The following is a 13,847-nucleotide window of genomic DNA, read 5'->3' on the forward strand; positions in this document are numbered from 1 at the left end:
ACTGCGAGCACAACCGAGGAGCCGATCGTCCAGGTTGATGCATCTGGTTCAACCGCGCCCATCTTGCTTCCTCCAACCGTTACTCAAATAACAGTCGGTCGGCCTCTGAAGAAGCCTTCCGTATCCATGGTCCTACTTCCGATGGCCCGACCTCATATTGAGGAGTTCGTGCTTAACGGTGCTGCTGGGGCCCAAGGGGTTGTACTTAGCTCAGACGTCCTCTCTCGAGTGGGTCAGAGTTTTTCAGGCTTCGGCGCCGACCATTGGGACCTTGTGCACAAGGCCTCAGACTGTAATTCTCTTTATGATAAGAGTATTGAACTTAATGTCGCGGTAACCTTCGCGACTCTCCTTTAATTGTTTATGTCCCAGCTCGTGATCTAATTCATTCTTTGAATTTCAGGCCCTTGTCGTTTCAGCACAGCTTAATTATAAACTGACCAATGAGGTGCACACGAGTATGTCTCTGGCCCAAGAGTCGAGGGATCTCCAGCTTAAGATGGCTGATGAACTCAAGGACTCGAAGACCGAACTCGAGAATGTGAAGACCCGTCTCGCAGAGCTGGAGAAGATGAAAGCCGAGCTTGAACAAGCGAAGACTCATCTTGCTGAGCTGGAGAAGGTTGCTACTTTCGACACCATGGAAAGCGAGAAGGCCCGCCTCCTGAACGAGTTCAAAGAGCAGAAGGAGAAGGCGGTTGACCAGGCCATGTACAAAATTTGGGTTGACAATGCCGACCTCGATACTAGCTTCCTGGGTCCTCTTGAGGCCAAGTATGTAGAGCGGTGGAGTGCCCGTCTCGAGGCGAGTGAAGCCGCTCGAGAGGCTGCTCAGAAGGATAGTCATGCTATTCGTCCTGGGGGGTCTAGTGCCGTTGACGCTGGAAAAGCCAAGGGAACTTCTCCTTCCTTATCCTCACCTCGGGGCTGCGTCCCTTTATTCTTTGTAACTATTTTAATTTATGCCCGTAGGGCTGATACAATTTCTTTTTATATTAACTTATATATGCTTTACATTTCCTAGCTCGAAATATTTTGCGTATTTTATATTAATGAGTTGTTTATGTTTATTTCTTCATACAAACATAGTTTGGATTTAGGCTCGAAACTCGATGCATTCGCGCATAGTTTGTTCAAATTATCCGCTTCTGATCTCGTTATTCATCAAGGTCGGATATTACTTTAACCATGAACCCAAAGGTACTCATATGGTATGTAATGTGAATGGTCTAGTTATATCCTATTGCTTAGTTACTTTTCATCGTCCTCGGTTATTTCTCCGAAGTTATGAGTTCGAAACTATTTTCCCATAAGATATTCCAGCCTCAATCTCGACTTATCTCGAAGTAGGTTTACATTCCAACTCGTCGATTAGTTTTAGCTGGTTTGTTCCAAACCTATTAAGTTTGCACATCTGGTTAAATCCAAACGTTATTATCTTTTGGTAATTTGGTTGTCCAAACTATTTAAGCTCACGTATCTGGTTACATCCAAATACTTTTATGTTTTTGATAGTTCGGTTATGTCCAAACTATCTAAGCTCGCGTATCTGGTTATATCCAAATACTTTTGTTTTTGATAATTCGGTTATGTCCATACTATCTAAGCTCGCGCATTTGGTTATATCCAAATACTTTTGTTTTTGATAATTCGGTTATGTCCAAACTATCTAAGCTCGCGTATCTGGTTATATCCAAATACTTTTATGTTTTTCGTGTATGTTATTTTATTTTTTAAGCTGATGGTGGTAAATGTACCAATGATGCCCCCTTAATATCCTATGAGTGTGACCATAGGTTATTAAATTAAGAGAGATTGCAAAAATAAAAAGAGATAACATAATGAACGAAATAGATCCTTATTTAACGAAATTCGAAAATAGACAAATTAGTACAGATAATCAATCATGGTTACAAGCAACACACTTCCTATACTACTGATAGTAAGGTCTAAGGTGTTCGCCATTCCATGCTCGTGGTACCAGGCTCCCGTCCAATCTCGCAAGTTTGTACACACCGGACCGGATGACTGACTCTATCTGGTATGGTCCTTCCAAATTCGACCCGGGTACACCAGCTGCTGGATCTCGTGTCGCCAAGAATACGCGTCTTAACACCAGATCTCCCACACCGAATTTTCGATCTCGAACCCTCTTGTTGAAATACCTGGTAGCTCGTTGCTGGTAGGCAGCGTTCCTTCGCTGAGCCTCGTTTCTTTTTTCTTCAATCAAGTCTAAGGTTTCTTCGAGATGAGTGTGGTTTGAGTCTTGGTCGTAAATTTGAGTTCGGACTGTTGGAATTTCGACCTTAATAGGCAACATAGCCTCACATCCGTATGCTAAAGAGAACGGGGTATGTCCCGTTGAAGTTCGAGCAGTGGTCCTATAACCCCATAGGACTTGGGGCAATTCTTCGGGCCAACGTCCCTTCGCTTCCTCCAACTTTTTATTTAATGAACTCTTGAGAGTTTTGTTTACAGCCTCGACCTGGCCATTTTCCTGAGGATGAGCCACTGACGAAAAAATCTTTATTATTCCATTATTTTCACAAAAGTTGGTAAACAAGTCGCTATCGAACTGGGTTCCGTTGTCGGACACAATCTTCCTCGGCACCCCATATCGGCATACAATGTTCTTTACCACGAAGTCAAGGACTTTTTTGGAAGTTATTGTTGCCAACGGTTCAACTTCCGTCCACTTTGTGAAGTAATCCACCACGACCACAGCATACTTTACACCACCTTTGCCAGTTAGGAGAGAGCCAATGAGGTCGATTCCCCATACCGCGAATGGCCATGGGGATGTCAACATGGTCAGCTCGGATGGTGGAGCTCGAGGAATCGTGGCGAATCTCTGGCATTTGTCACATTTCTTTACATATTCGAAAGAATCTGACTTAATGGTGGGCCAAAAATATCCTTGGCGTATGATTTTCTTGGACAGGCTATGCCCCCCAGTATGGTCTCCACAGAACCCTTCGTGAATTTCTTCGATGATCCTCTTGGCTTCGGGTGGAGTTACGCACCGTAGTAATGGCATGGAATACCCCATTGTATATAGCTTTCCGTCCATCATGGTGTATCGGGGAAGCTAATACATTAACTTTTGAGCCTGGTTCCGGTCTTTTGGAAGGACACCGGTCTCGAGATATTCCACTATCGGGGTCATCCATGTTGGCTCGGACTCGATCATACATACGTCTTCTTCCTCCTGCTCGTGAATGCTAGGTGTCGAGAGGTGTTCTATAGGGACAACGTTCAGTTCATCATTCTCAGCGGAGGTAGCGAGCCGAGCTAAAGCATCTGCATTTGAGTTCCGCTCTCGGGGAACCTGTTCGATCGCATAAAATTTGAAACGCTCTAATGCGGATCTTGCCTTCTCTAAGTAAGCTGCCATCCTCGTGCCACGATCTTGGTATTCTCCCAAGATTTGATTAACCACGAGCTGGGAGTCACTGTAGCAATGTATAGCTCTGGCTTTGAGCTCTTTTGCTATATGAAGTCCCGCGAGTAAAGCCTCGTATTCGGCTTCATTATTCGACGCTTTGAAGTTGAATCTCAAGGCAGAATGAAATCTGCTTCCTGCAGGGGTAATCAAAATGATTCCTGCCCCCGATCCATTTTCATTGGATGAGCCATCGACGTATAGTTTCCACAGCTCGTGGGCCGGGGTTATGAATTCGTCGTTGGTCATACCAGTACATTCCACTATAAAGTCCGCCAACGCTTACGCCTTAATGGTCGTCCTCGGGTGGTAGGTGATCTCGAACTGTTCGTGCTCAACAACCCATTTAAGAAGTCGACCTGAAGCTTCTGGTTTAGACAAGATTTGTCGAAGTGGTTGATCAGTCAACACATGAATGGGATGCGCCTGAAAGTAGGGGCGAAGTTTACGAGATGAATGTATTAAGCTGAGTGCCAGGTTTTCCATCAAGGGGTATCTCGACTCTGCCCCTAGTAATCTTTTACTGATGTAGTAAACGGGTCTTTGTACCTTATCTTCTTCTCGAACGAGTACTGCGCTTATTGCGTGTTCGGTGGTGGAAAGGTATAGGTACAGTATTTCTCTCGTTTCAGGTTTTGATAAGATGGGGGGTTTGGCGAGGTGCTTTTTAAGTTCCTGGAATGCCAGCTCGCACTCCTCTGTCCATTCAAACTTCTTTCCACCTCTCAAAAGGTTAAAAAATGGGAGACAACGGTCCGTAGACTTCGAAATAAACCTACTCAGGGCCGCCATCCTGCCGGTCAAACTTTGGACATCCTTGTGTCTTCGAGGTGAGGGCATGTCAATCAGGGCCTTGATCTTGTCGGGGTTAGCTTCTATTCCACGAGCGTTTGCGATAAAGCCCAAGAATTTTCCTGATGATACCTCGAAAGTGCACTTCTGAGGATTCAGTTTCATGTTATACTTTCGGAGCACGCCAAAGCACTCTTCGAGGTCATCAACATGGTTATCGTTAAGTTGAGATTTGACAAGCATGTCGTCAACATAAACCTCCATGTTGTTGCCTATCTGATCTGAAAACATCATGTTCACGAGCCGCTGGTATGTGGCCCCAACATTTTTGAGCCCGAATGGCATGACATTATAACAGTATAGCCCCTTATCCGTTATGAAGCTCGTATGTTCTTGGTCGGGGGCATGCATGGGAATCTGGTTATATCCAAAATAGGCATCCATGAAGGACATCAGGCCATGCCCCACCGTGGCATCCACGAGCTGTTCAATCCTTGGTAACGGAAAATAGTCTTTCGGGCAAGCTTTTGTTGAGGTCTGAATAGTCAATACAGGTCTGACATGTCCCATTGGGTTTTGGGACCAACACCGGATTGGCTACCCAGTCAGGGTAAAAGGCATCCCTAATGAATCGGTTTGCTTTCAACCTATCGACCTCCTCTTTCAGTGCCTTCTTTCTGTCTTCGTCCAGTTGTCTTCGCTTTTGTTGCTTCAGAGGGAAGCTTTTGTCTATATTCAGCACGTGGCTAGCTATATTCGGACTTATTCCCACCATGTCCGAGTGTGACCACACGAAGACATCCTGGTTCTTCTTCAAAATGCAAATTAGTTGCTATTTTGTCTCATCTTGGAGGTATTTTCCAACCTTCACCTTTTTCGAGGGGTCGGTTTCTTCGAGCTCTTCTAAGGGTTCGAGGTCAGCTTTCTCCTCAACCCTTGGATCGATCTCTTCGTCAATTTCTAAGATTGTCCCGTCTTTATTTTGAATAATGGCGAGCGCTTGTGCGCTCGTCTGTTTCTTTCCTCTCAAGCAAATGCTGTAGCATTCCCTCCCAGCCAATTGATCTCCCTTCAATGTTCCAACTCCGCTTGGGGTCGGGAACTTAAGGGCCAGATGCCTTACCGATGAGACTGCCCCCAGCCCAACCAGGGCGAGTCTCGCGAGCAGAACATTGTAGGCTGAAGGTAGATCCACTACCACAAATTCCATCATCTTAGTTGTCGAGACTGGATAGTCTCCTAAGGTTACGGGGAGCTTTATGGAGCCCATGCAGGCGGTTCCTTCTCATGAAAAGCCGTATAAAGTAGTTGCACATGCTTTCAGGTCACGAAGGGAGAGTCCCATCTTCTCGAGGGTTACTTTATAGAGGATGTTAACTGAGCTCCCATTGTCTATAAGAATTCGGTGGACCCTCTTATTTGCTAGCTGGAGAGTGATGACCAGCGGATCATGGTGAGGAAACTGAACATGGGACGCGCCTTCCTCAGTAAAAGTGATTGGTTGGGATTCAATTCTCTGACTTTTTGGAGCTCTAGGTTCGGGTTCGTAGGGAGACTCGTCCCCGGTCTTTAGCTCGTTAACATATCTCTTTTAGGCATTTCTGCCCGTTCCTGCGGGGTGAGGCCCTCCCGAGATGGTTATCACATCCTCTCCATCAATCGGTGGGGGCCTATCCTCTTCCCGAGTTCGGGAATTATTGTTTGGTGTGGACTGCAATGCGGCAACTCTCTGGTTCTTGGATGCCTGATTAGTACTTTGGTTCTTGACATATTGTCTGAAGTAACCTCTTGAGATCAATCCTTCGATCTCGTCTTTCAGTTGTTGACATTCATCGGTAGTATGCCCGGTGTCTCTGTGAAATCGGCAATACTTGCTTGAATCCCTCTTGGACTTTTGATTTCTCATCGGGTCCGGACGCCTAAAGGGGACCTGGTTTTCATTAGCCAGGTATATGTTCTCCCGAGACTCGTTGACCTCGGTGTACACTCTATACATGGAGAAATATCTCTCCCCCTTATTTTTCTTTCCTCCTTCGGCCTCGGGGTTACTTCCTTCGTTCTTTTTTCTCTTGGAAGGGTTTTCCACGGCGGGCTTCGAAGCTACTGGGTCCACCGAGGTTGAGGCAGAGTTTACGTTTATCATTGTAGTTTCAGGCTGGGAAGTCACATTAAGTGTCGACCTCGCTTCCTCTACATTGACAAACCTCTGCGCTCGTCTATTAAACTCGATTAGGGACCTCACCGGTTTTCTTTGCATATCGTCCCAGAAGGCGCTTCCTGGCATTGCTCCGGCCTGGACAACCATTAAGTTTCCATTGTCATCCACGTTCCGAGCTCGAGCGACTTCCAAGTTAAACCTTGTAAGGTAACTTTTTAATGTTTCGCCTGGTTGTTGCCGAACATTAGTTAGGGTTGACGCCTCAGGTCAAACCCCCATCATGGCTTTGAACTGCTTTTGAAGTCCTTAGACAGCTGCTCCCAAGAGGTTATTGAATGTCTCTTATATTTTTCGAACCAGCTTTTAGCTGGTCCTGTCAATGATGCTGGAAATAACATGCATTTGAGCTCGTAACCCACGTTACTGGCTCTCATTATGGTGTTTAACGTACTCAGATGACTATATGGGTCGGTTTTTCCCTCGAACGTTGGGATGTGAGGGATCCGAAACCCTTGTGGAAATGGGGTGTTGGAAATATGGGGAGCAAATGGTTCAAGCTCCTCATCAGAATCTTCATATCGATCATGCTCTTACTCGTTTTTCAAAAGCCTGAATGCCTTTTCCAGCTGATCGATTCTCTCTTGGACTGGGTCCGCGAGAGGCAAAGTTTGGAATCGGTTGTCGTCGATCACAATTCCAGGCTCGCGACTCTGTAAAGGATCTTTACGCCTATTCAAGCGATCCCTCAGGTCCGGATTTATCGGGTCAACATTACCCCGACTCTGATTCAGGCGTTCTCGCAGGTCGGGGCGATTTCTGCGGCTTCCATTATTCTTACGACCTCGGTCATGCTTGCTGACCGACTTGGTGTCTCCAGAATTGTGGCTGGTAAAACTCGTCGCATAGTTATTTCGAGATGGATTTCTTCCATGCCGCCTCGTCTCTGCCGTGCGAGACCGGGATGTTTGACTTCTTTCTGATGGGGCACCTCTCCATTCCTGGAAAGCCTCCTCGTTTCCTTGTCTCTCTCCCGCACGCCTTTCTCCCTGATCTCGAACTAATTGAGCATTCCTGCGAGGGGGCGAAGGATATCTTATTGGTGATGGAGGGAACCGTATGGGCGACGGTGGCTGCCACCCATTTCGCGGCCTAGATGATCCGGAGTTTGCCCGAGATGGGTTGGTTGCGTGTGGTGCATTCCCAGGGGCTTGAGTCTGAGCCTCTGCAGGGGCTCGGTTGTTCTCAGTTCCCCCAGGTGCTTCCACAGGTGGATTAACTGGGGCCCTAGCCCGAGTACTCCTCTGGGGCCTAGGTGGGGCGTATGGCTCTGTGTGTGTCGGAGGTTGATCCGGCCTCCTCGTGGCAGCATCTTTCTGTGGACGCCCACGAGGTCTACGGGGAGGAACGTGTACGTCCCTTGGAGGAGGGGCTTGGTTTTCACGCGGAGGCGGGGGCTGAGCCACCTGCGCCTCTGCGACTATCCTTGCCAACTCCTCATTCCGTTTGTTGGCCTCCACCAACTGCTGTTTCAATTTCCGGTTCTCGAGTTCCACAATAGGAACATATCGCTCGGGATTGTAGTACATATCCTCATCTCTTGGTGGAGGAGGTGGTCCCCTAGAATCAGAGGATCCACTCCTTTCTTCGACATCTGGGTTTTCCATCGGTTGTTTCCTAGGATGTCTTAAATAATTCTCTTCAAGTGTATTCTGATTATTAGTGGCCATGACTTTTTCAGGAATGAATGCTTAAGGCTCTCAATGAAAGCACCAAACTGTTGATGCTATTTTTCGTCAATAGTGAAAGAAGAGCACGTACACAATAATCAGTAATGACCAATAAAAATATGATAATACAAACACGATTTTTTACGTGGTTCAGCAGTTAAATCTGCCTAGTCCACGAGTCTTTCTTATTAAGACTTAAGAATATCTCTGAAAATCCTTCAAGGATGAATTCTCCAGAGTTTTCCTTAAGCTCACAAAAGTTCGGTCCTTTACAATGGTGCATGACCTCTCTATTTATAGAGAAGATTGCAGAATACTATCCCACATATTTCAGGTAGTTACTCTATATTTGCAAATAGATTAAATGGCATTAAATGCCTGCAATCCGATGTAAAAGGAAACGTCCCCTGAAGACCAGGGGGTGTATAACTAATCAAATAATATCCCCTGATTGTAGGGGATTTTCAGTAATAAATGTAGACCGCGTCTTGTTATTGATGACTCATAAGTTATTATCCTATATCACCAAGGCCATATTCTCCCAGGTTTCTTACTGACTTTCGAGCTATGACATATCCCGAGGCCACATGGCTTCGAGCTCGTACGCGCATCAGGCTCGAATCCCTTGATCTGAGGTCATCCCAGAGAACAGATGCACCTCGGGCCTATCCTTCGAGCTCGTGAGGATTTCGAGGCTACCATCTTCGAAGTCGTCTCTGCTTCGTAGGCTTGTTGTTTAGATTTCAAACATATTCCAGACTTTACGAGTTCACTCATTATGAATCCAGATTTCGAGGTCACAATTTTCATGGCTTGAAATCTGGGTATAACAAAGAGTAAGAGGATGAAGATGAAGATTAGAGATTTAGGATTGGCTCAACCTCAAATTAAATTTTTGATGTATTTTAGATCCATAATTTGCTTTCATTTTTATTTAACAACAAAATGGTTCTAGTTTTTTTAACAATGTTTCTTGTTTTTTTAATTTTATATCAAATTTTTTATTAAATAATATTTTATTTTTTTAATTTTAAATGACTTTTTTTTCATTTTTATTTATTTTTAATATTTAAAATTCATTAAATAAAAAATATAAGGGTATTTTGGTCATATTGAAAAATTATTTGACCAAAATTAGTATCAGGCTATTATTTTGTTCTATTTTACATAACACATGATCCAAATTATCATTTAATAAAATAGAGGGCCCGATCGTTAACTTTTGCAAAAGACAAGGGCCAAAATGGTATTTACCCTATTTTTAGCATATATAATTTTTTGGGTAATTTTATAGTTAGGGTGCTATTTTTGTCGTTGTTGGTAGGGGTGTTTCTGTTTTCGACATGTGAAAAATTATAGCACAATTTTTTTATATGACAATGTATATTGTAGTTATAGCAAGCATCCCACCAAATTTTAAGAAAATTTACATAATTTATTGTGACAAAAACATAGTTCAAACAGTCGGTTTCACGCATACCTGTTTTTTTACACGCATGCAGTTGACTATTTTGAACTTGGTTTTATGGCATCGTAAATTATTTATAATTTATCAAAAAATGGTGGGATGTTGTAACGTCTGAAACTCCTAATGAGGTTAAGTACCTTAATGGTATGCCTGGAGGACATGAATGGAATTAATTGATGAATTATATTATTATATAATTGAATATGTTTGACTATGTGAATTAAATGTGTTTAAGTCATCTTCATAGTGAGAACACACATTTTTCGTAATTTTGACCTATTGATGGTATATTTTATACATTTTTTGATCCTGTGTTTTTTTCGATTATTTGTTTGGACCATGTGTTTTAAAAAAATTATTTTTTGACCCTATATTTTGTAAAATGGTTTAAATAGACCCATAAACTTAATTTTGATGAAAAAAATAGAATATAACAACACAGTTTAAGCAGAATGATTTTATTTTTGTTATGAATTGTTAGTTTGGTGAATTATTTGTGATTTCAGTTGAGAATACTTTGACCAAAATCGGGTTTAGGATTCTATTTGAACAATTTTCAAAACATAGGGTCCAAAAAATAATTTGTCAAAACACAGAGTCCAAATAAGTAATATGACAAAACATATAGTCCAAAAATGTATAAATCATTTATGTATTATATGTGTTATGTGCAATGTGACCACATTATTATGTGGGAGTATGTGATTTGCAGCAATAGCGGGTTCCTTCAAGCGATAATAGCGGAATGTCATAATGAGAAATATTCGGCTTTGGTCAAGTATTGGGGTATTATTGTAATTCTTATGTTTAATTAATATTATTAGAGTAATTAGAGATTAGTAGTAATTATAAAATATGGGTGCGATTACTATATTACCCTTGGGATTAGCAAAGGAAGGGAATTAGTAGGAAGGGCAATTTGGTATTTTGATGATAGGAATAGTAATAGATGACTATTAGCTTCTTTGGGTTTCTATTTTTACTTTTTTTCTTCACCTCTTTATCACCAAGAACACTCCCTCACCAAAAGTTCTTTAAGGACACGTTTACTAAATAGTAATCGGAATTGGAATAAATCAATGAGAAATGAATGAGAAAAAAATCTAGAAGAATCGGAATCATTATTGTATTATGTTGTTTACTAAAACTGAGTAGAAAAGGAATCAGAATCATTTTATCTTGTTTATATAACCAAGAAAGAGAATCGGAATGCTTTAATTGACAAAATTACCCTTTTAAAAAGAATTTTATTTTATTTTTTATTTATTAAAATAAATAATTAAAAAGTGAGTAACGAATAAAAATATATATTCATAAATGTATATCATACGGTATGGGTGGTATATATTTTTAAAATACAATATTATGATTATAAATGTGTTGTTTGGTAACAATTAAAAAAATAGTTTTTTATTTAATTAATTAAAAATTTGACAATTAAACATAAAATAGTGTTTGATAACTCTATTTTTATTTATTATTTTTTTAAATTTTAAACAAAATTTATTAAATTTTGAAAATAGAAAATTTTCACTTTAAATTTTTTTTAAACCGTTTTCCATTTTTAGTTTCTTTTTTTTTTCTTCAAATCAGCACATCATTTTATATTGTTAAACAAAACATAAATATAAAAGTTATCAAACGCATTTATTATTTTTTGTTTTTAAAAACAAAAATAGTTATCAAACATATTTTTATTTTTTTAAAATAATGAAAAAAATATAAATAATAATTCTATTTTTGTATTTAAAAAATTCAAAAACAAAAATTTTATCAAACACAACCAAAATGTTACACATAAATATAATAATATTTTTTAACGTTATTTATCAAATCCTAGACTTAGACTTATTAGATTAGTATAATATTGTTAAGAAAAAAGTAAATATACACATTATTTATTTATGAAGTCAATATAACTAAATCAAAAAAAGTATAGCTAATAACAATCTTAAAAAATGTCAAACTTAAACACAAACACAAAAGTCTAGGTTGTAACATAAATAGTAATGTTCTAATATCTCAAAATAACTATTAGGCATCATTTTGCAACATATTCATAATATATTGTATTTTCACCTCATCTGACATTGCATAAAACACTCGCATCAATGAGGGCTTTTCTGCTAACATGTTGGTGGCTTTAATACATTGTATTGCAGTTAGGCTGTCAATCTTGCTTATTTCTGTATATAAATTGGCTTGCATATCAGCTACTTCTTTATCATTTGATAATGCATTGATTAGTCCTTGAAGCTTGGGGACGATTTCTGATACAGATTCTGCTAATGCACCAATATTAGCTGACATACCATCCATTACCTTTGACCTTTTCTTTTTATTACGTTGTTGGGCACTAGTAGTACTCTCAGTGGATCTACGACGCATATTACTAGGGTGTTGAGTATTTGAGACACCATCAAACTCATCTATTTCTTCATCATCCTCTCCATCAGCTATATTATCATCAACTCCAAAATCCACACCAATTGTATCCTCTTGTCGTATTTCCTCTTCATCATCGTCAGCATTACCAGCATTTGTTCCAGTAGCACGATCTCGACCATATATTTCTGCTAGCTTGTAGTAATAAGGAAATGGTTTTCCATATAATCCACTTGCATCTTTACGTTTCTGTGTATTCACAAAACAATGCAATCACATGTTATCATAAATAACAGACATTAATATATATATTATTATATATAAATATATGTCAAACTATATTGTATTTACCTTCACCCACTCATCAAATGCACTTTTTTCACATAATAACATCACATGCTCATTGTCCCAACCAAAACCACTTAAAGACAACATTTCAGTCAAGCAACAATATTTTCCCTTCGAAGTTTTAATACAAGATTCAATATGAGGTGAGGCCTTCAATCCAGAACGCTGTAATTTTGTTTCTAACATAATCTCTATTTGTTGCAAATATCCATTTTTAAATCCAAAATCAGCCCGCCATGTAGGATTTTGGCTTAACTCTAGAAGACAGTCGATCAAAGCATTTTCTTCTATTGGAGTCCAGTAATGTTTATTTTGACCTCTCCCTCTTTGACCTACATTAGAGTTAGAACTCATCCTGTACATTCATATAAAACTTCTCATGAGTATAAAAACAAAACTCAGAAGAATTAAGTACTCATAAATCAATATGAATGAAATTAAACTCAAACAACTTGGACAAAAAGTATGCACATTTCAAATTAATGTACATATGTCATTAATACATCAAAATATGATCAAAGTGCTCAAATACAAATAGTAGAATAATAAATACTAAAAAAATTTATCCTAAACCTCTATTTGCTCGCCATGTATTCCACATTTCTTCGGCCAAATTTTGTCTCCATGTGGTCCAAGAATTTGAAGACTCAACACTATTTATATAATTATAATTTGTTGTAGTATTATTTTCTGGAAAATTATTCATCTCATTTTCCACTGGACCAATGTTCATCTCTTTTCGAATAAAATTGTGCAACATACAACAAACATAAATTATACGTCGTTGTGTTTTCAAGTCATAAAAAGATGGACTTCTAAGAATTGCCCATCGCATTTTCAACAATCCAAAACAACGCTCAATTACATTCCTAGCACTTGAATGTTTCATATTGAAGAACTCTTCCGGTGTGTTTGGAAGGTGTCCATCATCCCAATCATTAAGATGGTATCGTGTTCCTCGAAAAGGTGCAAGAAAACCTTGACCATTGGTGTATCCAACATCAACTAAATAATAATAACCTACCACCAACATAAAATAAATTTTGTTATTCGATGGAAAACTACATTGTTAGTTTGAGATTAAACTTTTACAAATTTACTATAATTTATTATTTTACCGTTAGGGACTTTTAACCCATTTCTCCTAGTCACGGCATCTCTCAATACTCGTCCATCGTGTGTTGAACCTTCCTAACCTGGTAAGACATATATAAACTGCATGTCTTGTGAACAAACCCCCAAAACATTGGTTGCGATCTCTCCTTTTCTTATCCTATATCTTGATTTGTCAGCTTCACGTACACGCACTCTTATACAGGTTCCATCTAATGCTCCCAAACATTTCTACATCAAATTCATTCCACTTATTATAACAAATTTTAGTTAACAATGAAAAACTAAATTTTGTAATCCATAATTCATACCTTAAACCACTTCCACCTTGGATCGATTGAGGTCTCTAATACTGGCTCAGGTGTTTTCCAAAATTCTTTTTGGCAGCGAATCATTGCTTTTAAACATTCATGA

The 13,847-nt window shown here is 39.8% G+C and overlaps 1 protein-coding gene across 1 annotated transcript; it reads right to left on the reverse strand.

The window, feature by feature from the left end:
- Nucleotides 1–11,621: 11,621 nt before the first annotated feature.
- Nucleotides 11,622–12,674, reverse strand: LOC133795528 (uncharacterized). Its single transcript, XM_062232977.1, has 2 exons — nt 12,324–12,674; nt 11,622–12,221 (listed from the first exon to the last, which is right to left on the reverse strand). The coding sequence occupies exons 1-2, from the start codon at nt 12,672–12,674 to the stop codon at nt 11,622–11,624; spliced, it is 951 nt and encodes a 316-aa protein (XP_062088961.1).
- Between the last annotated feature and the right edge of the window lie 1,173 nt (nt 12,675–13,847).

The sequence above is a fragment of the Humulus lupulus genome, chromosome 8 (assembly GCF_963169125.1).
Source record: "Humulus lupulus chromosome 8, drHumLupu1.1, whole genome shotgun sequence".
NCBI classification, from domain to species: Eukaryota; Viridiplantae; Streptophyta; class Magnoliopsida; order Rosales; family Cannabaceae; genus Humulus; species Humulus lupulus.

Excerpts from the sequence above, each read along its gene's own strand:
- LOC133795528 (XM_062232977.1), bottom strand. The coding sequence starts at position 12,674 with ATGAGTTCTAACTCTAATGTAGGTCAAAGAGGGAGAGGTCAAAATAAA. Across the intron at positions 12,222-12,323 it reads CATTTGATGAGTGGGTGAAG|AAACGTAAAGATGCAAGTGG; the intron begins GTAAATACAATA and ends GTGAATACACAG.